This window comes from Serinus canaria, chromosome 18 (assembly GCF_022539315.1).
Source record: "Serinus canaria isolate serCan28SL12 chromosome 18, serCan2020, whole genome shotgun sequence".
Lineage (NCBI taxonomy): Eukaryota > Metazoa > Chordata > Aves > Passeriformes > Fringillidae > Serinus > Serinus canaria.
In genome coordinates this window covers 8,166,464-8,192,789 of record NC_066331.1, presented here as the reverse complement: position 1 = coordinate 8,192,789, position 26,326 = coordinate 8,166,464, and the positions used below count along the sequence as shown (strand labels likewise).

The window sequence follows — 26,326 nt, the reverse complement described above, 5'->3', positions numbered from 1 at the left end:
ACTCTGCCTCTGAGTAGCAGGCATTGCTGGGGGTGTGTGAGAGATCTGGTTCTCAGGATGGGGATGGGGTGTCTTCACATTCTCAAGTCTGCAAATGCTCCACACATCTGGCACTGGGAGAGGACTGGGCTGGACTATTTGCCTTCTTTAGCAGCTGGAAACAATCCAGCCTGCCAGTTCCTGCAGAGCCCATCCTGTGGTTTAGGGGATAATACTGATCCTTGTTCAACTCCCACACTTCAGTGCCTTGTGAGAGGGCAGGGGAGGCTCTGCAGAGCTTGTGCTGGGCTGGGACCCCAGTTCACTGCTGTGCAAGGCAGCATGGATACTCACTGTGCCTGAAATGCTTGCTCCACAGTTTTGATAAAATGTTTATGGTGACACAGGGGTGACTCTGGGGTGGTGGCAGGGGGCCAGCAGGTGTGAGGGATGCAGGGTGGCAGCAGGAGCTGAGAGGGAAGGCTGCTGCTTTGACAATGTCTCCATGAGTGCATTTCCAGGAGTTTGACGTTGCTGCCATTGTCTCTCCTGTGCCAGGAGGAGAGTTTAGTGTCTGTGTCCCCTGCAGCTGGAGATGGCTGCAGGCAGAGCACGGCTGGCTGAGCTCAGGAGGGACAGGAGCTGCACAAACCTGCGTTTTCTCAAGCACTCAGCAAAGCTGCTGAGAGACACAAATGGCAGTGACAGCCACATCAAGGCAGATCTGCCAGGGATGGGCACCCAGGATTTATTCTGGGACTGCACCAACTTGACAAAGGTGAATCCAAGTGTCCCAAATCCTCGGCAGAGCAAGGATGAAGGGTGAGGGCCTTGGAACACAAACCCTGTGAGGAAGGACTGAGGGAGCTGGGGTGCTCAGCCTGGAGAAAAGGAGACTCAGGGTGCCCTCATCACTCACAGCTCCTGAAAGGTGCCTGTGCTCAGCTGGGGCTGGGCTCTGTCTCCAGGCAGCACTGACAGAACCAGAGCACACAGCCTCCAGCTGCACCAAGGGAAATATAGGTTGGATATCAGGGAAAAGTGTTTTCCAGAAAGGTGATAAAGTTCTGGAATGGCTGCCCAGGGAGGTGGTGGAGTCCCCATTCCTGGGTGTGTTTAACAAAGCCTGGATGTGGCACTGGATGCCAGGGTTGAGTTGAGGTGTTGGGACTGGGTTGGACTCAGTGATCTTGAAGGTCTCTTCCAACCCAGTGATTCTGGAAATTCTGTGAATTCTGTGGATTCTGTGGATTCTATGATGCTCTGATCCTGTGGCTGCTGAGGCTGTTCCCTGCCCACAGAGCCAGGACAGCCCCTCTCTGAGAGGTGCAGAGGGGATGTGAGGACAGGAAAGTTTCTGTGAGCCGGAGGTGACACTGACTTTTGGTGCTAGACTGTCCCCCAGTGTAAAGTCTTAACTTCTTTTTGCCAGGGTTGGGATTAAATGTGTGAGATGGAATTTCTTGTTGGGACTCAGATGTTTATTGGTTCTTATCTATATTACAGTCTCACAAACCCTGAGTTCTATTACACTTCACTCTAACAAACTAAAAATGGAGCCCTCTCTCTCTCTCTACAAGGCCTTTGAAGGATAAACTGTTCAATTAAGAAATGACACCTCATTATTTTTACTTTTAACCCAATAACCAACCACCCATGGCCCACAATGAGGACTTTTTTATCCACTTACACAAAACCACCCAAACCCATGGAGAAGAAGGAGAAGAAGAAGGTGAAGAAGGTTAAGGAGGTGAAGAAGGTGAAGAAGAAGGACCGTCCTCTGCCCTAAAACCTCCATCTGTCTTTATATATATTACCATATTCTAAACCCTTAAACTCTGAGTTTTCCACCCTGTGATATCAAACACTTCTTTTCAAACTCCACACCCACAATCCCAGTTCTGTCATTCCATTTTGGAAGCTTCTCCACAGCCTCAGGTCAAGGCAGTGCTCTCTTGGGCGTCAGTGCCTGGCAGCACAGAAAGTCTCAAATTCTCAGTGACCAGGGTCCCACCAGCCCAGCCTCTGTGCCTGTGAGGCAGCAGGGCACAGATGTGACCCCTGGATGGGCTGTACAGTCTCTGAGCAGTGTTATCTACTTGAAGAGCAGCCTGTTTGTTGCAGAGAGTTTCTTACAGATGAGGAATATAATAGTTGGCTCTCACAATTAAGAGATAGACATTATATAGTAATGTTATTGTAATATGTCCCCCCCAGTCCTCTTTCCCCTCGCCCTGGTAACAGCCTCAGTGGTCAGGGCATTTAGAGAAGGCCAGCTTGTACCAAGAGGTGCAGCAAAATAACCAAGATAAAAGAAGGTCATCTCCACCAATGGATGGCAGAGAAAGAGCTGACTGACAAAACTTTGAGAGGGGCTAAAGATATAAAAGGCAGAATATCCATTTTGTAGATGAGCATGTGGCTGATGGTCACGGGGGCTCCCAGTGCTGTAATTTTTCCTTATTCAGTCCTTTTGTTGTATTTTTTGTTAATGTTTAATAAACCTGTAGAATTTTTAAAAGTGAGCAGTCGTTTGTCACAAGTTGGACTAGATGTCCTTCAAAGGTCCCTTCCATCCCCACCATGCCACGATTCCATGGCAGGGCACAGAAATGTTTATTTTCCAAGAGTCTGCTTGAGATGAGCCCCATCAAAGCTGCTCCCACAGGAGCTTCTCCCCACCTCTGAGCTGAGGGTGCTGAGGCTGCTGCTGCTGCACACCACTGGCTCCACCTGGGTGGTAAACTCTGGGAAAGGGGTTTGGGGAGGCTGGGGGGAGATTCCACTGCAGAGCAGGACAGCACAGAAGGTGCTTGGAGAGTATTGGAATAACTACCAAAATCACAACGCAACAGGAGATGATGGGGTGGAGGTTCCACTGCAGAGCAGGAAAGCACAGAAAATAATAATAATAATAGTAATAATAATAGTAATAGTAATAATAATAATAATAACAACAACAACAACCCGAAGTTGTTTGATGAGGACAGCGTGGAGGTTTCACCACAGTGCAGGACAGCACAGAAGGTGTTTGGAGAGGCTGGGGTGGAGGTTCCAGCTCAGAGCAGGAGAGCACAGAAGGTGTTTGGAGAGGCTGGGGTGGAGGTTCCAGCTCAGAGCAGGAGAGCACAGAAGGTGTTTGGAGAGGATGGGGTGGAAGTTCCAGCTCAGAGCAGGAGAGCACAGAAGGTGTTTGGAGAGGCTGGGGTGGAGGTTCCAGCTCAGAGCAGGAGAGCACAGAAGGTGTTTGGAGAGGCTGGGGTGGAGGTTCCAGCTCAGAGCAGGAGAGCACAGAAGGTGTTTGGAGAGGATGGGATGGAGGTTCCAGCTCAGAGCAGGAGAGCACAGAAGGTGTTTGGAGAGGATGGGGTGGAGGCTCCAGCTCAGAGCAGGAGAGCACAGAGCAGAGAGGGGTTTGTGAGCGAGCCCTGCGGTTCTGCCTCGCTCACATCCCTGGATGTGCAGAAGACAGATGAGGTGAGCAGGTTTTGGTACGACTGGGGCTGGCAGCAGACACAGATCATGGATTACACAAGTGCAGGGCAAGAAAGGGGCTTTCTTGAGGCAGACAGAGGCCTGCTGTTGCTGTGCAGCCCCGCTGCTCCCAGCCCCATGCTAACAGCATTATCAATGTGTTTATATGAAGCTTGGCTGCAAAATGCCTCCTTGACCTCCAGTTTTTTCAAGCTAAATACTCCTTTTATTGTGCTGCCAGAGGCTCTCCCAGAGGCCAGCAGAGGAGGTGGCCTGTTTGGCCACAGTCATTTCTGGAGCAGAGATTGAATTCCCGCGTGTCTTAAATCTGTCTCCAGACTGGCAAGAGACCAAGTGGGCATCTCTTTCTCCAGCTAATTGCCTGTTTGTGTGCAAATTGGCCTCTGGCTGCTTGCATGAGTCCTGGCTCACCAGACCTGCACCAGAGCATCCTGTTCCAGAGCTCTGAGTGCCTGGGCTGTGCAGGGATGGTGACAACAGGGACAGCCCAGCCCTGCTCCTGCCCTGGGTCACCAGGCTCTGAGTGAGTGCCCAGGGCTGCTCTGGGCTGTCAGCACTGCTCTGCACTGCAGGGATTGCTCTCTGCTCTCCAGCTGGCAGGAGATGTTTTCCCCAGCTCCAAGCAGGCCCTGTGGAGAAGGTTTGTTTGGAAAGCACCTCCCAAAGTGCAGCAGAGGAGATGGCCTTGGTTAGGATGTGTTGGAACCTTGGTCACTGAGAATTTCAGACTTTCTGTGCTGCCAGGCACTGACCCCCAGGAGAACACTGCATTGACCTGAGGCCGTGGAGAAGCTTCCAAAATGGAATGACAGAACTGGGATTGTGGGTGTGGAGTTTGAATAGAAGTGTGTGATATCACATGGCAAAAAACTTAGAGTTTAAGGGTTTAGAATGCAGTAATACATATAGAGCAAGATGGAGGTTTTAGGGCAGAGGCTGGTCCTTTTTCCTTTTCCTTTTCCTTTTCCTTTTCCTTTTCCTTTTCCTTTTCCTTTTCCTTTTCCTTTTCCTTTTCCTTTTCCTTTTCCTTTTCCTTTTCCTTTTCCTTTTCCTTTTCCTTTTCCTTTTCCTTTTCCTTCTCCTCCTTCTCCTTCTCCTTCTCCTTCTCCTTCTCCTTCTCCTTCTCCTTCTCCTTCTCCTTCTCCTTTTCCTTCTTTACCTTCTTCTTTACCTTCTTCTTCTCCTTCTTTTCCATGGGTTTGGGTGGTTTTGTGTAATTGGATAAAAAAGTCCTCGTTGTGGGCCATGGGTGTTTGGTTATTGGGTTAAAAGTAAAAATAATTGAGATGTCATTTCTTAATTGAACAGTTTATCCTTCAAAGGCCTTGGAGAGAGAGATGGACCTCTACTTTTACCTGGTTAGAGAGAAGTGCAGTAGAACTCAGGGTTTGTGAGAGTGTGACATAGATAAGAACTAACAAACAACTGAGTCCATCTCGTGCATTTAATCCCAGCCCTGGCAGAAAAGGGAGCAAAAGGATCAGCAGGGATGTGCACACCTGTGGCTGGAGCTGGTGCACACAGTGCCCCTGGTAAGGCCCTTCCTGCAGGAGGGTGTTGCTGACAAGGCCAGGCACAGGTTTCTGCTGGAGAGTGCTCCCTAGGGCCCCCAGAGCTGCAAGGAGGCAGCAGGGCAGTTTTATTTGTCCTTCAGGAATGTCATCTGGGTATTGAAGCAACCAGCCTGCGGGTTCTGTGGTTGAGGGTTTTTTTTCTGGAGGTGTGGGGAGAAGGAAGTTGTTCAAGGACAGAGCCCAGGGCTGGCAGTCTATTCCCTGGTGTCAAGGTAAACCTGGCTGTGTTGGTCTGTCTGGGATTACTTGTGTGGGAATAACAACATCTCCTGAGTTTATAGACACTGCCAGTCCCTGCTGATGCTTAATGTACCCAGTTCGTTTCTCCTGTCATTCCTTTATAAGGAAAAACATTTCAGATTGAGATTCTACCTTATTTTAACTTCTCGTAAAAGAGGGCAGCTTAATTCTTTTGGTGGAACATCAAGTCCAATGCTCCCTGAGCTGGTGTGGTTATTATGGGCACTTGGGAAGATGAAGGAATGAAAAAAAGTCAGCAGAGAAATGCTGAGTTCATCAAAAGGGAAGTGGGTGATGGGGTGGCAAGTGTGCCTGCAGTCTGGAGATGGCAGAAGAGATAAACACGACCTCCTTGAGGCACAGCTTGGTGTGATGGCACTGACCACATCTCCTTGGAACTGAGAACTTGCCCTGCTCCCCTTCCCCTGCTGGGCTTGGCCACAGGGGTTTATGGGCACAAAAAAGTTGGGCTGAGAGAGAGCCCAGCCCTGGCTGTCGCTGCAGAGGAGCAGGGCCAGCTCTGCTCCTGCAGCACATTTAACCCAGCTGTGCTCCTTTGCCAGCACCAGTGCCAGAGCTGATTGCCCAGGAGGTGCTGTGTGCCCAGGCAGGGCTGTGTCCCACGCCTGGGGACAGCTCAGCTGCTGAGCTTTGCCCTGTTCCAGCCCCCCAGGCTCAGCCCAGCCCCAGGGTTTTGCAGGGTTTTGCTGCTTCTTGGGGGGTTGCCAGTGGGAGTTCCTCTCCCCTTGCATTGCTTGCTGAAATCTCCCCCTCTCCCTCCTGGCTTGGAGCCCTCTCTCTCTCCGTGCCTGCTGCTCTGCCCCCAGAGTGCTCACGGGCCTCTTTCCCATTTAGGGAAACACTGGATGGGCCCTGCTTTTGGCCTGCTTGCAGAACATCTCCCAGCTGATTTTTTTCCTATTTTTTTCAATCCTCCTTTGTCTCTGGAGGCTGAAATCCCCAGAGCCCGGCCGTGTGTGCCAGCTGTGGCTCTTGGAGAGCTGCACTGGGGCAGGCTGGAGGGGGAAGCCCAGGAGTTTTCCTGCTCAGGGTGTCTGACAGTCTGTTCCAGCAGGCAGGGTGAGCCTGAGGGGCTGGTGACAGCAGCACTCCTCTCTGCAGCAATGATTTAATCAGCAGGAACAAGTGCCCTGCAGCAGGCAGGATATGGGCCAGGCAGCAGGGCTGAGCAGGGGAAAGGGAGAGGAAACTGAAGGGAATTCCCCTAAAAACATGGACTCGTTGCTTTTTGGTTTTTACTCCAGGTTTTTAACTAGCTGTGAAAGTTCTGCATCTGTAGAAGATGCTGAGTGGGCAGGGCTGGGTGTCTGCAGGGTGGGTTGGGAACAGAAGCTGGTGTGCTGAGGGAGACCTGCTTGGAGGGGGCTCTGCCATTCCCCCTGCCTTGCTTTTCCAGCAGCAGAGGCAGCTGGATCTGAGCTCCTGGGCTGCTCCTGTCTTTGGGGCAGGTCCCTTGAGCCACAGCTCTGGGTGGTTCTTTAGTGGTGCCCAGCAGAGCTTGGCTCCATCCATCAATGGATCCTGCTGGGATTACCCTGGGATCTGAGAGTGGGAGTTACCCTGGATGTGTCTGGGATTATCCTGGGATCTGGTTAGTGAGAGTTACCTTGGATATGTCTGGGATTATCCTGGGATCTGGTGAATGGCAGTTGCTTTGGACATGTTTGGGGTTATCCTGGGATATGGTTAGTGAGAATTTACCTTGGATGTTTCTGGGGTTATCCTGGGATCTGATAGTGGCAGTTGCTTTGTACATGTCTGGGGTTATCCTGGGATATGGTTAGTGAGAATTTACCTTGGATGTGTCTGGGATTATCCTGGGATCTGGTGAATGGGAGTTGCTTTGGACATGTCTGGGGTTATCCTGGAATTTGGTTAGTGAAATTTACTCTGGAAGTGTCTGGGATTATCCTGGGATCTGGTTAGTGAGAATTTACCTTGGATGTGTCTGGGATTATCCCGGGATGCTGGGAGTTGCCTTGGGTGTGTTTTGTGCAAGTCTGAGAGGGCTGTGACAGACTTTTAATGGTTTAATGAGGTGTAACAGCCAAGGCAGAGCCTGCCCGTGCTGAGGGCAGCTGCTCCCAGGGTGCTTCATCCCTTTCCCATTTGCCCTCCTTGAGCTGAGCAGTTGAACAGCTCCAATCCTGCCTGGCTTGATGGGTGCCCATGCCAGACTTGCCAGGCTCTCCCAAGCAGCAGTGGTGGAGCTGAGGCTGTTTCCCCCAAAAACGGCCTGACCATTGCAGGCCATCCATTCCCATCTGCATGGGGACACCCCATGGACTGTGACAGCAATTCCTGTCCTCTTGTGCACCTTTCCCATCCCTGTGAGGTGGAGCTGGAGCAAAGGGAAGCCACCAGTGGAGCTCAGTGCTGTGTGGATGATCACACCTCAGCATCCCCACTGGTGCTTTCACTGCTGTCTGCCAAAACCTTTAAAAGGAAAGGAAAATTGTGCTCATTCTTCCTCTCCTTCCTCTCCCCCTGCCCTTGTTCCTCCTCCTGCTGTGCAGTGAGCTCCCACACTGTGTCTGTGCTGCCCAGAGGAAGCTGAGTGGGTGTGGGGCTGTGCCTCCATCTGGGAATTGTTCTTATCAAACTGCTTTATGTCAAATAGGAATAATAATAATAATAGTAATAATAATAGTAATAATAATAGTAATAGTAATAGTAATAATAATAATAATAATAATAATAATAATAATAATAATAATAATAATAATAATAATAATAATAATAGTGATAATAAAAACCTTTGATGGTAAGCAGGGAGATCAGGAGGTCCAGCTGCTCCTGAGGCCTGACCTGCAGCTTGTGAGCCTTTCCAGGGAGTTTTAGGGTCTTTGTGCTGCAACAGATTTTGCTGCGTGTCTGGACTATCTCAGAGGAGTGGGGAGAAACAACTGGGGGCTGCTGCAGGCAGCAGGAGCTGCTGGAAATGGCTCTCCGAGAAGCAGGGGAGAGGCATAAGAAAAGCAAGTTTCCTGCTATGAGGCTGGTATATTTATGACTGGAAAGTTTTGGGTTGAAAAGGTCGTGAGCTGTGGCTGAGGGAGCAGCAGGGGCTGCCAGAGGCGATTCCCCAGCTCCTCCCTGCCCTGCACGGGGGTCTGGTGGCCCGGTGTGATGGGGCAGGGATGGGGAGCACTGAAGGGGTGCAGGAGAGTGCCCAAGGCAGCTGGCGTGTGTGGGATGTGTGCTGCAGAGGGGCTGGGCTGTGCCCGCCTCCTCCCCTTGGATGGAGATTCCAGCCCTGCCTCGGACACCACGTGGAAATGAGACATGCACATCTGGAAGTGGAGTGCACGCTTGTAGCACTGCCAGCTTATTTATTCCTGCAAATTCTCCCTAATTAGGGTCTGCTGGGAAGCTGACAGTGCTGGAAACGGCCTCTTTCCAAGGGATTCAGTGTTCTGACTGAGCCTCACCTTCTCCTCCCCCCCTGAAACTGCCAGGAGGGTGCAGGCAGTGAAAAGGTGTTCCCTACCTCAAGGCCCAGGCACTGCAATTCCTCCTGGAGCCAACCACGCAGGAAGGTTTTCCAAAGGAAATGTGCTGAGCCCTGTGTGTGTTAAACTCATTAAGGATGAGCATTAAAGTTTCTGAAGCCTCTTGTTTCTATTAAAACATCTGTGCTGTCATGAGACACTGAGTTCTGTGCCTGTTTGGCTTTAATGTTAAAAAGCTGTAATTAATATTTTTTTCTTAAAAATAATTAAAGTAATTAAGTCAGTTTTCTGCTTGGATCCTAAATTGCACCTCCCAGGTGCTTAGAAAAGTCTGACCTGAAACTGAGAAGAACAAGAGCTTGATTCTGAGTTTGTTTTAACTGCCTGAGGTTCAGGCAGATGCAGTTCCTGATCCTCTTTCCATTTCCTTCCTCTGCAAGCGTGCCCTGCTGTTTAACCAGCACCAGGGAGCTGTGCTTCCCTTCCCTGCCCTTTCCCTCCCAGGCACGTGGGCTGCAGTGCCACGGGACACCCCAGCCCTGCCGGAGCCCAGGGTGGCTGGGATGATGTGCCTGGGGCAGCATTTCCCTTTGCAGGCTCTCAGCAGCACAATGGCCAGGATCACTGCCTTGGCATGCAACAGCTGCAGTGAGCTCCAGCTGTGCATGCACATCTCCAGGTCAAGGGGCTGGGTGGCTGCTCCTTGGAGGGAATGAGGCTCAGAGTCCATGGGAGGGGCAGAGCTGTGCCCCCAGCCCAGCTGTGTGCCCCCCAGCCCAGCCCAGAGGGTGCTGACCCACAGCATCCAACCGTGGGATCAGGTGCCTGGCTTGAATCCCACCTCAGCTCTGGGTGACCCCATCCATCCCCGGGGAGGTGTTTGGGAGCATCAAGGATGAGCACAGTGGGAGCAGGAGAGATCCAGCTCTGTTTGCAGGTGAGGAGGGTGAGGGTGAGGGGAGGGGTGCTGGTGCTGCCCCTGCCCTGCTCAGTGGAGCCACGCGTGGTGCATCCCTTGTTCTGAGAAGAACAGGCTGGTTCCCCCTCTGTGTGCTGATTGAATGGGGTTAAAGCTGACAGGAAGGCAAGCCTTGATCTTCATCTTCTTGAACATCTTCAGGGGAGGGAGAAGAGGCTGTGGTTGTCTGTGTTTGTTCCTCACCCATCCAGCTGCCATGGGGCACCTCAGCTCCAGAACACCAAGTTTGCTGCATGCTCTGTTTGTACACTGAATATCTGAGAAGCTTCAGGGACCTTCTCCTTCCTCATGTCTTCTTTAATTTCCTGCCAGCAGAAACCTCTTTGGCCTTTTGCTCCCTTGATTTCACATCAGTCCCTTTACACGTTATCCATTTAAAATCATCTCAGTTGCACTCTTGTAAATCCATTTATACCATAACCATATTTGGGGTTGGATTGGGGTTTTTTTGTTCCCTTGGCAACGGTGATCTTTGCCCACAGCAGCTCTTCCCTGCAGTGCATCTGTGGGTGATGATTCTGGCAGCCCCATCCCCTCTCCCCCTTCCTGTGGGGTGTGAGTGATGCTGGGCAGCCAGGATGGCTCATGAGAGAGCTCTGATGGTTTCTGCCTTGCTGCTAAAAGTCTCTAATTTAATACTTTTTAAGGAGTTACTCACTTAAATTTTGTGACATTGGTGGCTTGTGGTCATGCTGGGACCTAGAGGGGCAGTGAGGTCCTTTGTGCTGAGGCTCTTTTCATGAGCAAAGTCTTTATTAAAAGCCCTTTAAGGGCTGCCCTTCTGCCATTCTTCCAGATTTTTTCTTTTTCCTGTTATCCAGTCTTCAAAGTTACCTGACCTGCTCTGTGGCACTAAGGGATGAGATCCAACTGCATTTTCTTTTTAAAAAAATTAAATAAATCCATTTGTTATCCAGAAATCTCAAATTAGCAAAGCTATTTAGAATTATTTTAGCTTTTCCCATGCTCTCAGTTTCCTTGTGGAGGAAGGGAAGTGTGACCAGCACTCAAGTGCGTCTGTCCTCCCCGTGTTTCCCACCCTGGGGAAGCAGGAAGATCCTCTGGAGCCTCTTTTGGTGACAATTCCTGCGTCATCAGGGCTGGGCTGTTCCCTCAGCCCCACGAAACCAGGGCTGGAGGGATGGGAACCGTGGCTGATTTTCCTTCCGGAGTCCCCTGGTGCCCAGGCAGTGACAGCAGCACTCCCCACGGAGAGGGGGCTCCCAGCACTGCTCCCTGCTCTGCTGGGATGGCCTGCCAGCTCCCTGCTGCTGAGTGACATCTCTTTGTGCCTCAGTTTCCCCAGCTGTCACGTGGAGATGAGTGCAGCTCTTGCAGGTGGGTTTGGGTGCAGAGATGGGTTTGGGGCAGAGGCAGGACCTCAGCAGCTGCAAGGAGCAGAGGAGCAGAGGGGAAGGTGATAGCAACAACCTTTATTTTTGGCTGGGAGAGAAGAGCTGTGCCTCACCATTCCTTCACCTTGGGGTGGTGTAAATCTGTGTCTCCCTGTGACCCTGTCCCTTGGGATCTTTAGCTGGTCAGAGTGACTCTGAGATACGTTAGAAAGTTTCTTTTCTGGTCGAAGAAGGAGTCAGAACTTTTCATTTTTGGTCTCAAGGTTGTTTATTGTATCTTATCTATAAAATTCTTTCTCTTGACTTGCTGAGGCCCGCACAGCAAGACAGTGAGAGGCACTTTGCTTGCTTCTGGGCAGTGTTATTTTTTTGTGCTAAAAACTAAGTGTACAATATTTAAAATTACTTTCTAATACTTATTACTTATGTTAGACAGTGAGCTTTTATTCTAAACTAATTTAAAGTGCCAACATCACAGCAGAAGATGGAGGCTAAGGAGAAGAAGGAGAAAGACTGGACATGCTCAGATTCTTCTGTTTTGTTTCTTGAACTTTCATTCTAAAAACGTTAAAAATTTAGTTTTTACTTTGTGATAAATTCACTATTATTTTATTTAAACTTTCATGGCTTGTAATTCTTCATATAAGGTTGGTAATTGTTTTTTCCAAGGGCTGAATCAAAGGCACAGGGGTCCTGGGCTCTGTGCCAAGGTCTCTGAGCTCCTTGGGCAGGGGCTTGAGTTTTCTAGGGCATCTAGAAGAATTTCTTGGGTTCTGCCACCTGCCTTAGTGCTGAGCTGGAAGCCCTGAGCACACTGGAGTTGGAGTCTCACCCTGCAAGTGCCTCCACCCAACCCTGCACCTTCCCAGAAGGGCTGGGGAGGAGCTTTCACCTGTGATCAGCAGCAAGGAAAGGTGTTTGGGCTCTCAAAGAAACATTGAGTGGTTTATAATAATGATATTTAGCTGCCCCTACATTGTAATTTTGGTCTGTAAGCTCAAAGCATTGGGTGGAAGAGGCCATAAGCAATAAAGAGTTTTGTTTTCTAATTAACATATGAGGAGGAAGGGGAAGATCCTGTGGGTCTTCACAATTGCTCACTCCTGTGTAGGTGATACTTGAAGGCTCAGGCAGCCACAATGACTCATGGCCCCATCTGACCCAGCCCGATGCTCATGACTGCAGCAGATTGTGAGCCTGATAAGAGCTGCAGGCTTCAGAAAACCCTTGACTTGTGGGAGGAAGAAAATCTGCCTGAAAAACTGCATTCTTAGCAGCCTGCAAGGAAAGTGCAGAGTGCTGCTTGAAATGGCTTTGGACAGGAAAGTCCCTTTTCTGCCTTGGCCTGTTAAAAGATCTTCTAAAGCTGATACCTGCCATCTCCTTGTTTGTTTGGGTTTTTTTTTTTTTTTTTTTTTTTTTGTGTGTGTTTTTTTGTTTTTTTTTTCTCTTATGATTCTTTTTCTCCTTGAAGCCTTGAAGTCTCCTTTCTAAGTCTGGTTGCTTTGTGGTCCCCCACACCCATGCCAGGGCAGAGGCTGTGACCAGCCCTGGCTGCTTCTGGAGGAGTTTGAGCTGAGATCTGGAGGAGCCCTGGAGGCACATCCCTGCTGCAGGGCAGGAGAGCCCAGGGGTGAAGCACCCAGACAGAAAAGGGTTAAAGTTTCTTTTCATCCATTTTTAGCTTGGGACCTGTAACTGAGTGCTCAGCAGATTTTACAGACTGCCTTTCTGGGGGCAGGAAATCACTTCTAGGCCAATAAAACAACTTTGCAGGAAGTTTCTTGCTCATCTGAAGAGCAGAGTGATGGTGAAGGAGAGAGGGCTGGGCAGTCAGTGGTGGCCTGGTGTAGTAAGGAAACAAGAAATATTTCTACTGTAATGTAACACAGCAAGGAAAATATTTACTTAAAATTCTCCTGCAGCCAGTGCTTTGGAGAGCAGGAATTTTATCTTGGGCAGCAGTTGCTGTGCCGGGGATCCCAAAGGTCTTATCAAAGCAGGAGCTTGAGGTGAGTGAGGCTCCTGGTACAGTAAAAACAGTGAGTGAGAGCCTTGGTTGTGTGAGAGGAGAGATGTGATCTGCTCTCTTCCTTTTGACAAGGGAGGTCTTTCTCTATTCAGATAAAAATTGAAATGTAATTACAAACACCTGTGATATGTCTGGGGAAAGGAGCAGGAAGGGTGGATAAGTGACTGAAGGAAATCCCTGCCACAAGGACAGAAGGAGCAGAACCTGATTACTTTATCTAAGGCAGTGTAGGTGATGTGATCACTGTGAGATCTTTCATCAGGAGAAGTCTCAGGGTCCTCAATCTCCTCGATCTACCTGGAAAAGGCAAAGCAGAGGCTGTGTCAAACTGTGTTTGGCTGAGCAGCACAGCACACACTGGTGCCATGCTGACTGGGAACCCCAAAACCCAATTCCAGGGGAGGGGGCAGGTTCTCCATCCCTCTGGGATGGGGGCTCAGCTTCCCAGGGTTGCCTGCCTTCTAGAAGAAGGATTTGGCTAAACATAAGCTTTTGGGTTGAGGATGCAGGTAGAAAACCAGACGAAGTGGAGCTTGGTTGATGGTTTTCCTCAGCTGATGCTCTAGTGAAGCTGTGCTGCTGACAGGGCTCAATGAGATAAAAGGGTGAGAGAGTCTCCAAAAGAGAGAAGGATGGATTTATCTCCCTGGAGGAAAGCTTGCTCCTCTTCTTCTAGCTTGGGGTATGTGCTATGGGGTGAGCTGTTTATATACCTTGCTGCTTTAAATATTTACTGTTAGAGCTCTGGATATTCATGTTATTCTTCAGTTGCTGTAATTTTCCATCTTTCTCTCCCCCTCTCAGTGCCTTAGGTGCACATGGGTGCAATATGACCCAGCTGGTTTTAATGAAAAGGAACTCCTACTTCTAGCCCGGATATTTTATTTCACACTTCTCGGGGCTCCCTCTTGGCTGCTTGATTTGCTAAACTTTTATTAGATCCAGGATGATAACATTGCCTTTGCTTGGGAAACACAAGAATGACCCAGGGAGCTGGGACTGACCCAAACTGCCCCAAGCTCTTCTGCTGAAGAGCTTTGAGCTCCTTCACCAGCTCCAGCAGACGTCATTGTGATGCTCCCCACCACAGTCCATCAAGAAGGTTTTGAGGTTTTTTCGAGTGGTTTATTTCTTCTTGCCTCCTGTTGACCTCAAAAACAGAGTTCCCATCACAGCATCACCCCAATCCCCGTGTGACCACAGCTCAGAGAGGGCCACCAAACTCCAGGCAGGGGCTGTCACGTTGAATTTTATGGGATTTGCAAGGGGGCAGACTCTGAACATCAAAAAATGTTCTTGGTCCTTCCTCAGATTGCTTGTATTGCCCTTTTAAAGTCTTCTTTACAATGAGGATTTTTAGGTTGTCTTGCTTAGTTTTTTTTTTTTTCTTGGTTTAAACCCATTCTACAACTTTGTGATGAGGGTGCAGTCAGGATGTCTTACAGATTTTGTAAAAGGCTAATCCAGGTTCTGCTCTTCCAGTCAGAGTCATCCACGATTTTTAACAAAAGTTGGACTTTTTTTCTCACTCAGTAACAACGTTAATTATTGACAGCTACATTTTTACCTGCTGGAAATGGATTGCTGGTGTGGCCCTCATAAGACTGCTTGGGAGGGGAAAACTAAAGACACTTTCTTTCAAAAATCAATGCCAGTGACACGGGCCAGCCCTCCGTGGTGCTGTGCAGTGTGACAGCTGCCACCACTGCCTGATGGAGACAGCAGGGAGCTGGCACCCGGGTGCTGAGCTCAGTGACACAGGAGCCACAGGTTCATTCCTGTCCTCCTCCAAGCCATCAGGAACAGCAGGTGGTGCTCAGCCAGGACGGCACCAAGGAGTTTTACTGGCACTGTATTTCTTGGAATACAGTGCATTTTTGTTTGCAGCTGTGATGCGGAGAGAAGCAGAGCTGTTCCTCCCCACACTGCTCTGGCGGTTTCTGACACCACGAGGAGACCAAAAAATGAAAGAGCTGAGCACTGCCGCCTGCCAGAGGAGAGGAAACCCATTGTACCTGCCTTAAAATATCATACCTCTGTTGTGAAGGTGTGTTCTCAAGATTATTTGAACAGTTCTCATGGTTTCAAGTAATGCCTTTCCTTGGACTGTGGAAAACCTGGAGCTTGTTGAGTCTGGGAAACTGGTACTGTTGGTTTCATTTTCTGGTTCATGTGTACTCTGAGGGAGTCCGTGGTGTTTTCGTACTTTAAATGTGTGAAATTAAAAGGGTGACGTCTGTGGTGAAGCTCATACCTTCTGCAGTAACAGTTCTACTGTTTTACTTAATTTTCCTTTATGGCTCACCCAAAGGGGACTAACAGCCCAACCCATTCATTTTTCCTTTCCTGTTGATGTGCCTGGACACATTTCAGGGGGTATCATCACTTTAAAATGATGCTATTAAAACGCAGGGCGGGGAGGATAAAAAGAGGGTCAAGAGGGCAGGATTTGAATCAACACCGGAAAGGGAGAAGCATCAGATATGGAGATGCTCAACCTGGGAGGGTGTGAGAGGTGGGGAAGGGGCAGCAGTGTCACGGAAGGGGCTGGTGTCGGTGCCAGAGCGTTTTCCTCTCTGGCTCGGGCTGGAGTGGAGGGAGCTGTGGCAGCATCGAGTGCTGGGCTCAGCATAGGGGCAAGTTTTGCCTCCCCCGCTGCTCCTGCAGCGATGATTTTCCAGAGCGGGGCTGCTTGGATTTGGCAGCGGTGGGTTAGCACAGTGCTGGTTTGATTTTGAGGAATCACAAAACGGAGCGTGGCCGAGTTGTCCCTTTCCAAACAAGGCTAAACCGAGAAGCGAAAGGCTCATCAGCGCCGGAGACCATCGGGGGAGCGACCCGCCCGTGTGGGGCTGGTTCCACCCTCCGTGGGGCAGCGCTGCTTCGTTCCCCAGGCTGCTCCCCCTCCCCGGGGCTCCGAGCCGAGGGGCGCAGCGGCGCCGGGGGATGCGGCACAGCCCAGGGGTGCCCCCCGCGCCCATCGGGGCGGGGCGGGGGTCGCGGCCACCGCCCCGCGGAGGGGCCGGCGCGGCGGAGGGGGCGGCGTGACGGGCGTGGGGAGCAGCCAGTGCGCGGCGAGGGGCCGTGCCGGGCCGGGCCGCGCTGGGCCGGGCCGGGGGCATGGCTGGCTGCCCGGCGGGGCGGGGGGCGGCCGCAGCCGCTCGCCCTCCGCCATTCGCGCGGCCGCAGCGCGCACCGCGGAGCCGGGGGGCAGCGCCCCGCGCCCCGCCATGGCCGACCCGGCCGTCAGCGCCCACCTGGAGGGCATCATCTCCGACTTCGAAGGTGGGTGGAGCGCGGGGGTTGCACGGGGATCCCATGGAGGGAGCCCCGGTGGGAGCAGCCGCTCTTGGGGCGCAGCCGGGAGGAGCCGCGGCCGCGGCGGAGCGGGCTGAGCTCGGCTCGCCTTCCCCCGAGCTCGGCTGCCGCAGCCTCCCCGCACCGCTGGTGCCCCTGGGGGCTCCTGGGCGAGGCTGGGGTGGCACCCCGCGGGTAGGGAGGGCTGGAAGGAGCGGGATGCCCCAGGGCGGCATCCCCAGGGCTGTCGGTGCCTTTTGTCCGGAGCGGCTGCGGCCGGTGGTGTATCTGCCAAGGCAGGGTCTTACGGGATGTTTCTGCTTTCCTGTCCTTCCCGAGTTCATTAATGTAGTTTTTTCAGCTGAAAACGCCCGCCTGACCAGACTGAAAGTCTGAAAAGAAAGCCAGGCAGAGCCCCTTCTGTTGATTCTCACTTTTGGGGTGCAAACACAGCTCTGGAGTAGCTGGGATGTGGATAAGGATCCCAAGTTTCCCGAATCCCCGCAGCGGGAGCTCTGCAGTTGTCCCGTGGCAGAGCTCCAGCGCCCTTGGACGATCTGCCCGCAGCCCCCTCGGCGTGCGGGCCGGGATCGCTTCTTCTCCGCTCTTCTTGCCCGGTATTCCGCCTTTTCCAGGCAAGAGGATAAGCTAGCGGGGAGCGTGCTGCTGCCAGATGGGTCTGGGAGTGAGAGACAGGCAGAGGAGGGCTGGGGGGGCTGTGCCTGGAGCAGGCGTTGAGAGATCGGCTCGAGGGAGCTCATCTTCCTCCCGAGCAGAGTTTTGGAAGAGCAGCTCCATCCCTACGCACTCGGCGCGTCCTGGCAGCGACCCAAGCGGAGCTTTGTGCAGCGGTTTCTAGAAAAAAAAAAAAAAAAGAATCCGACAAAAAACCCACAAGAAATAGCGGAGATGTTGGGGCCGCGGTGAAAGCTTATCCAGGGGCTGCGTGTGCACCGCGATAGGCTGAGCCTCCACCGCCTCCTGGAGAAGCCGGGCTGACCTTGGGCAAGCAGAGCTCTGCTGGTTTTCCTGCTGGGGAGCCGGGGGAGCTCAGAGCACAGGGGTTCCTCTTCCAGGTCAGGCAGGAAACGGGTGGCAAAGCTGGGGTCTCTGCGGTCCCTGCCCCAGGGTTTAGACACGGTCAGCTCTCCTGTTTCCAGCCCCTGGGCTTTCCCCAGGGCAGCTGGCAGTGCAGGAGGCTGAGGGAAGTCACGTCCCTCGGGGAGATTGGGACTGACAAGTGTTGGGACACAGAGTGACCCGAATCCGCCACCCCTTTGGGTTCAAGGGCGCCTTTGTGACTGTCCTTGAGCTTCCCCATCGTAGGGCTGCGAGCTGATGTAATTACCGCTTCCCTCCCGCTGTCCCAATTGCATTTAAATCTCTGAAGAATGAGTAATTCCCCACTCGGATACGATAAAGGCCCTGCTGTGGGCCCCGGGGCTGCCTGTTTGGGCTGTGTGTGCTCCTCTGTGGCACCGAGCAGCTCCGTGCTCCTTTATTTTCAGCCTATGGAGCACTAAACAGTTCCTGCCTGTGCAGAGGGAGAGGCTGGGGAACACTCTGTGTGTCTGAAGCCAAAAGGTCTGGCCTTGCCCTTGAGCAGGGATCTGGGCTACTGTTTCACAATTTAATTAGCTCTCAGCCTCGCACAGCAGCTTCCCAAAAAGCAGCAATTAATCTGCAGCCCGTAGGGCAGGAGATGCAGTGTTCCCGTCTGCTGGGTGGGTACCTCAGCCCCACGCAGGAAAGATCTGCCAAAAATACCACGGAGCAGCAAGACCAGACCATCCAGAGCTCTCTTTGTTCCCTGCAGTCACACACTGCCTGCCCTCCCCAGTCACCCTGGCTGTTCCTGCCTGTTTTCCTCGCAGCATCCGTGCCAGTTTTCCTCCCAGCATCCCTGCCTGGCGTCTTGTCCCTGCTGTGTTGCAGCAGGCAGGGAGCTGCAGCCTTGGCTGTGGAGCTGCCAGCCTTAGGAGGCTGCAAGGGCCCCTGGGCAGAGGGAAGCAGCACCAGGTACTTGATTCCAGTTTGGTTTCCAGGTCCAAGCAAGGTTTGAGAAGAAAGCAGAGCACAGCAGAGTGTGCTCTCCCTAGTGCCCCGTGCTGTGGTGGGGATGCTCACAGTGCCCATCCTGCACTGAGCAGCTGGTCCTGCAGCAGGAGGGCCCTAGAAAAGTCCATGAACTGTTCCCAGAGGAGCTGTGGCTGTCCCATCCCTGGAAGTGTTCAAGGCCAGGTTGGATGGGACTATGAGCAGCCTTGTTTAGTGGAAGGTGCTCTCTGCCCATGGCAGAGGGGTTGGAAATGGATGATTTGTAAGGTCCCTCCCAACCAAAGCCGTTCTGTGATTCTAATCCCCCTTGTTTGACTGACAGAAGCTTCCCTGTCTCTAATGGGGCAGAGCATCATTGGGTCTGTGGTTTGCCAGCATTTACAGAGCATAACAGCTCTGCCCCTGGGTTTATAGATTCTGGCAGGTTTTCAGGAGTGTGGCTGGTTCAGCTGTGGCTGCAGTGGTGCTTCCCAAGCTCACCTCTGCCTCTGAGGGGGCTCTGGGTCCCTCAGCTCCCCAGGGTCTCAGGCACAGACCCTGAGCTGCAGGGAGGGGAGGCTGCAGTGCTAAATCCACCTGGTGAGGTGCCTGTGCAGTGAGGTGACAATCCCTGCACCCTAGAGCTCCCTGATCCAGCCAGGCTGGGTGACATGGGACTGTTGGTGTCCACAGTACCACACTGTGCAGGGGGTGATGCTCCTGCTCATAGCTTTGGTTGGTTGTGGTGCTGCACAAAGATGATCCCACAGCGTGGAACTCATCATCCTGCCAGAGGATGTGTGAAGCTTTGTGCACTCAATTTCTGCTGGCTGGTTGTGAGACAGGAGAGATCCGCTGCAGTCCCTCATCCCAGGGTAGCTGAGGTGTGTTTTTGCTGGCAGTTTCTGGTGCAGAGCACCGATGCCAAGCACTCCTTGCCTTTGCCAGTGCTGTCAGTCAGCACCAGATTAGTTTCCCTGTAATGTTGAAACACAAATTGTCACAGTGGGTGTAAATTGTGCCTGCTGGAAATGCTGAGCAGGGCTGTGAGTGTGTGGAGAGGCAGGAGGGTTCCCAGGGGTTCTGTGTGGGGGCAGCTTTGCTCTGGCAGAAACCATGAGACAGCATTTGTGGAAGGCTCCTCATCCCTGATTTTCCCATTGCTCAGAGCCCAGCTCCCTTGGGAAGTGAGCACTGGCTGTGGGTGAGCCTTGGCAGTGCTGTGGAGCTGGGTGGGGACCCTCCAGCCCTGCCAGGACATGACACTGCTGATCAGAGGGTTTCTCTGGCTATTTTATTTATTTACTCTTCCTTACTATTGCACACTTTTCAGACACTTCTCTCACCACCCGGTGCAGGGTATTTTTAGTATCTCACCAGCAGATTTTGTCCCAGTGAGGTACAAACTCAGTCCCAGTGCCACCAAAAACCATCACCCAGCTCGTTATCAGGAGGGCTCTGCATTATAAATAGACTTTTCTACGTGCACAAAACTCACAGACTCGTCCTTAAAACTTCCTTGAGCAGATGCCTGGGATGTCTGTGGGACACGAGGCCCTGCTGCATCCCTGGGCTGTGCAGGGCCACGTTCCTGCTGCCCCTGGAGCAGCTGCAGCCGCGTGCTGCACGTGCTGGGACTCACCCCGGGCTAATATTAGCAGGAACATGCCAGTGTGGGTGATGTGCCTTGAATTCAGCAGGGTGGAAAGGCCTGAAGGTGGGATGTGCTTTGTTTTGGTGTGTGTTGCTCAGGTCCAAGGTGTGTCCCCTGAGCCCAGCCCGAGGGTTTGCAGGACGAGCTGCAGGCAGGGAGCTGAGCGTGTGACTAACAGTCCCTCGTGTGCCAGGGCTCAATGCCTGGAAAAGGAAAGGCAAAAACATCTTTCCTATTTACATCTTGGATCATCCCAGCCCTGGGAGCGAAGCAGAGCTCCTCAATTGTTGGATTTCCTGGGCTGTCCACAAAAAGTCACACTGTGACTGGTTTCTGCTGGAGCTCTTTGTGGCCAGCTCGGTGTGGGCACAGCCAGAGCTGCTCACTGATGCAGCTGCTGCTCCAGGACAGCAAAGGCACCTCTGATACCCTCGAAGCTGGGCTTTACAGACACTTCAGAGCGTTCTCTCTCATTCCACATCTGTGTTTCTCTGCCTGGACAAAAGGATGGGCTGGATGGGAGTTTTCTGCCAAATCCTCCTGTGGTGGGAGAGAAAGGAGCCAGAGGAAGGTGCTGTGGGAAGGGAAGTTTTGTGTCTTCCCCAGCAGAAGTTGTGTCCTTCCCTGCAGAACTGCCCTTCGAGCCACAAAGTCAGAAACCTGCATCTGCCTGGTCACAGCAGTGGGTACCTGCTGTGGGCTGGGTTTTCCCCTGTGTAAATCTAATTCTTTGGGAATAAAAAGGTTGTGAGGGAGTGGAAAGGGAAGAACAGTTGATCTCTGCCCACATGAACTGGGCTCTGGGGATGGTCTCTGGCCCTGGTTTGGCTGTAGGATCATCCAGAGGTGGCTGTTTACAGTCCAGTTGTGCAGAGGGGGCTGGGCTGTGTGTCCTTGGGGCTGTGTGTCCCTAGGGCTGTGTGTCCCTGGGGCTGTGGCAGCAGGGAGGGCTCCCAGGGCTGGCACAGGTGAGCTTCTGGGCAGAGTGAGCACAGGCTGTGCTACCCATAAAGAGACCCTGCAGAGGAGCCTGTGGGAAGGGACAGGGAGGGGATGGCCCTCTGCACCACAGCCAGGGCAGCTGCTTTGGTTTTACAAACACAGTGCTGGTGCCTTGTTGGAATGCTAGAGGACACAAGATAGATGATAGACTTTAGACTTGGTTAACATAAGAGATTTGATAACAGGATGCCTTGGCAAAAGCAAATGGAAATTTGAAAATTAAACTTAGATAGCAAGAAGATTTAATTAGACAGGTTTACTGGAAAAAAAATTCTATATAAGTCTGTGAGCAAGAGATGTTGTTATATGCATAAGTTTGTGTATGTGATTTTGCCCTAATCATTGTAGTACACATTACTGGTCTCCCTAAAATGGAATATAAGTGCTTGTATCCCACAATAAAATCAGATTCCGATCACTGAGTCAGTCTCCCCATCTCTCTCCATCACTGACAGTGCCTGGAGGTGAGGCAGGGGCTGGAGCACCCTGCTGGCTCTTCCCAGGGCCAGCAGGTCCTGGCAGCACCTTTCCCTCAGGAAGGGACTCACCTGAAGTGCTGCACTCTCTGCTCACTGGTCGTGGTGGGCTGGGGCACTGCACTGAGTGGGAGGGACCTCTGGGACCTCTGGGTGACCATGGCCAATACATGCCAGCAAACCTGGGGCTAAATTACTGCCAGGCATTAACCTGGCACATCTGGGTGCCCCATGGCCTCACTGGGTGCTGATTTCATTTCTGGTGTGTTGCCCTTCCTTGCAGGGAGCTGCTCAGCCCTTTTTCCCAGGAGCAGGACTGAGACAGCAGCCAGGAAAACCTGGATGGGGAGGTGTCATGAATGCAAAGGCAATAATGGAGACTTCAGAGCCCATAATCACTCCAGATATTCTCATTTCTGACTTGGATACTTAAGGCTGCATTTTTCTGCAAGAATATCATGTGGGCTCTTCCCCCCTCCCAACCTCCCTGTCCCCTCCTGCTGCAGTGGACTCTGGCACCCCTTTGGTCTTTAGCAACAAGCCAAGTGACCCTAAATCCAGGTTTAGCATGTTTGGAGCCTGTGAAATGAGTCAGTGGGTCTGAGTTCAGTTCCTGGGGGCTGTGCCTGGTTGGTGGGGGTCAGGATCCACCAGGGGAGCTCTTTGTGGGCTGTCATGCCCTTGACAGGGATGGGGTTGTGTCCTGGCCACCCCTCATTTCACACCTGCAGGGTTTTGTTTGGTCCTGGCACCCCTGTGGTGGCACCAGCAGTCTGTACCCAGCTGCTGTGCTGGTGCCATGGTGGGGAGAGCCCTCCTCACTTCCTTCCCTGCCACACACAGTGCAGGTGAAGAGGAGCAAGAAGGGGTTTGTTGCTGGTAACAAACAAAGGAGTGGCAAGAAGGGCTTTTCTTTTTGGGCAGGAAGGGGTTTGTTGCTGTTCCAGCTCCCATCTCCTGGTGGCTGTGACTCAGGCTTTTACCCTGATTGCTTCTGTGAGGCTGCTGGGTGCAGCAGCCCCTGGCTCTCCTGGGGACACCTCCAGAGCAGTGGCCCAGGGGCAGTGGCCACCCAAGCCTGGTGTGTGTGCCCAGAGGGGAGATGCCATGGGTGGGGTGTGACCCTGCAGCCTCCCAGGGCTGCTGGCACCCAGGCCAGGGCAGTTTGGGGTAGGGACAGTCAGTGTCAGCCAGCTGTGGTGGTGTGAGGCCTTCAGGACGAGGGAAGAGATGAGAATTGGACTTCATGTTTTCAGAAGGCTGATTTATTATTTTATGATATGATATTATTGTCACGGACATAGTTTATGAAAAATCCTTTTGCTAAGATCTTTTCTCCTGAGAAGCTGAAAAGCCTCAGAAATGAAATGTAAACAATGATTATCTCCTGCTGTAGAATGCAACAAGTGCATCTTTGATTGGTCTCATGTGGTTGTTTTTAATTAATGGCCAATCAAAGTCCTGCTGTCTCAGACTCTCTAGTCAGTCACAAGATTTTATTATCATTCCATTCCTTTCTATTCCTAGGTAACCTTCTGATAAAATCCTTTCTCTATTGTTTAGTGTAGTTTTAATATATAATTTTTTTTAATATAATATATATCACAAAATAATAAATCAACCTTCTGAAACATAAAGTCGAAATTCTCATCTTTTCCCTCGTCCTGAAACCCCTGCAAACACCACCACAATATGATATATTATATTGTATTATATTCTATTGTATTATATTGTACTATATTAATTATAATATGAAATGATGAACTAAAACTATACTGAACTATAGAGAAAGGATACAGACAGAAGGCTAGAAAAGAATGATAATAAAAACCTGTGACTGACCAGAGTCTGGACACAGCTAAACTAAAATTAGTCATTAAGTCAACACAATTCACATAAAACCAATCAAAGATACACCTGTTAGTAAATGATCTCCAAACCACATTCCAAACTAATCAGATAATTATTGTTTGCATTTCTTTTCTGAGGCTTCTCAGCTTCTCAAGAGAAAAAAAGCCCTGGGGAAGGGATTTTTCAGAAAATATCATAGTAACAGGCAATCCTGTGGATTGCAGGGCAGGGGACATTGTGACATCCTGTGCCACTCCTGCTGGCAGTAGAGGTGGCAGTTTGGGACACAAGCATCACAAAAACCCTTGCTAGGGTGAGCTGGGTGCTCTGCAGCCTCTGCCAGCCCTGGGGTGGTGGTGAGGGCAGTGGCACTGGTCACTGCCCTGGTCTGGGGGACAAGGAGTGTGGTGAGGACTGGGGTTGGGACTGAATCTTTCTGTCACCTTGGCCAATGGGAGTGAAAATGCAGGGAAATGTGCAAAGGGTGGATTTGATTTGATTTTTCAAAGCACGTTTCCAGGGAAGAGGAGAGCTGTGCTCCCTGCCAGCCCTCAGGACGTTTGGGCAGCAGCTCACACTGCAGTGCTGGGTGTCCCCTCCAGGAGAGTCATCAGAGCTGGCTGCAGGGACAGCAGCAATCAGCAGGCAGGAGTGGGCAGCACTGCAGGGTGAACGGCTCCTGGGGCCCTCCTTTGCCCCAATTTCCTCTTTTCTGGAGCTTTTTAACCAGCATGTCACAACACCACCCATCAAAGCATCTTCTCCAATGGAGACCTCACTGATTGAACCACCCAGTCCCTGAGTCACTCTCCATGTCCCTTGCATGGGCACTGGGATTCAGCCACCTGGGGATGGCATCTGTGGCACCAGCACGGGGCAGGCTGGGCTCTGCAAGACCATCTGCATCCTACTTTTGTCTCTGGGTAATCATTTCAAGGCATTTTAGAAATATTAGTGAACCAAACCAAATCTGCAGCCCCATGGGAGGCACAGAAAAGATTTATTTCTCTCCTTCCTCCTCCCCCTGTGAAAGGAAACTGGAGCACAGACAGGAGACAGGAGCTGGAGTGAGCCCCTGGCAGAGCCAGTAATGCAATCTGCTGGGCTGGATACCCTGTGTTTTATGTAATTTTCTGTACAAGTATGAAATGAATAGAAGGGATGTAAAATACACTGCTCTGATCTGGAAGCATTTTGCTGTGAGTTAATGGTTATATAAACCCAAGTGTAATAGAGAATCAAGCTAAAATCTTTTGAGAACTGCATTATGGGGACTGGAAAGCTGGGATTTTGTATTAATCTGAGTGTGGATTTTATTGTTTTTTTCTATTCTTTGTCCTAACTTTGCTTTTGCATGTTCATTTCTGGGAAAGGAAAAGTTTGCTGCATCAGCCTCAGGCTGTTTCATACCTTGCTGTGAGTGAGAGAAATGCTGCTTTGGTTAAAGTCAGAGCCCTGAACTTGCATTTATCCCCAAATTTCCAGCAGAACTCACCTCTTGGTACCATTTACACCATTCAGGAAGGTCCTGCATAGTGACAGCACGTTGCCAGCCTTTCCTTGTGCATGTGATTCCTGTCAGAGCAGGCAGTCTGCTGCAACTTCCTTTGAAGGCTGGCTGTGAAATCAGAGAAGGGATTTATTTGGGCATAAACTGTTCATAACCTGACCCAGGATAGTGTGAGAGTCAGGGTACAACAGCAGAGTGTCACTAAATATATATCGATATATTTAGATTTAGATAGATAGATAGATTTATTTTATATATGTGGTGCAGCAAGGTTGGTTTATTGGTGAAGAAAAGGTGTGAGGCCTCCTGGCACAAGCACAGGGAGGGGCCCCAGCCCCTCTTCTTTCTTCTCTCTTTTGTTAGATCAACAGAAGCTTTGGGAAAGGTGCTTTTAAAATTTCCTGCCTTGGTTTCTGTGGGTGTAAGAGGGGATCTGAGTTTCTCAGGCTGTTTTGAAGCTGTGTGTGCTTCCAAAATCCTGCCAGCTTGTGCAGCATTGCACTGCCAGGGATTTCCACCCAGCCCCCTGAGGGGCTCAGGGGAGCTGGGAGCCCCTTGTTGCTGAGGATGGGGCACAGATATTGTCCTGCTGTGGACAATCTCCCTTCCCTTTCTGCTGTGGGGCCTTTAGGTTTAATACACAGTGGAAACACCCTATAGAAACATGCAGAACACCCTCCTTGCCCCCATAACTGAGCCTCTAGCTCACTCCAGTGCACCCAGCTCTGCTCTGGGTGGTGGCAGCTCTTCTGTGGCATCACTCAGGGCAGGTTTGGATAAGCCAGACCCAGGTGGCCCCGTGGGCAAATGCCAGGGTGCCTGTTGCTAAATCCCTGACTTCTGGGACTCAGGCTGGGCTCCCCTGTCGGGGGAGACCCTCCTGGAGTGGTTTTGTGTCAGGAAAGAGAAACACACTGGATTTTTTACTTCTTCCGGTTCTTGTTTATTGTTATCTAAAGTTTTGCATGCTGTCCGCACCATGCTCAGCACGCTGGAAAAGCACCACAAAAATGGCCAACAATCTCTTGTTCCAAGGTCTTTTAAGACTAAACTCTCCAATTAAGAGCTGACACCTGGATTATTTTCCCTTTTAACCCAATAACTGATCCCACAGAGCCCCCAGTGAGGACTTCTCTGCCCAATGACAAAATGCCACCCAAACCCAAGGAGAAGGAGGAAGAAAAAGCATGAAGAAGAAACCCAGGATGACACCCTGTGCTCTCCATCTTGCTTCCATCCACAGCACACTAAAAATCCCAAAACCTCAATTTCTCACCCAGTGACACACCTGCACTGCTCTCTATAATCTATTTCACACTTTTGTGAACTCTAGGAAACTTTCTCCATGAATGAGGGTCAAAGTCAGTGCTCC

The 26,326-nt window shown here is 51.3% G+C and overlaps 1 protein-coding gene across 4 annotated transcripts in view; it reads left to right on the top strand.

Moving 5' to 3' along the window:
• Positions 1–26,326, top strand: part of SEPTIN9 (septin 9) — a 156,041-nt gene that overhangs the window by 57,557 nt on the left and 72,158 nt on the right. The window contains exon 1 of one of the 4 annotated variants that reach the window (XM_050981276.1): positions 16,270–16,412. The exons of the other annotated variants lie outside the window; for them this stretch is intronic. Within the exon in view, the coding sequence (XP_050837233.1) occupies positions 16,358–16,412 (55 nt within the window). The 5' untranslated portion in view covers positions 16,270–16,357. Of the gene's footprint in view, positions 1–16,269; positions 16,413–26,326 lie in introns of those variants that run through there. 4 annotated transcript variants of the gene reach the window in all.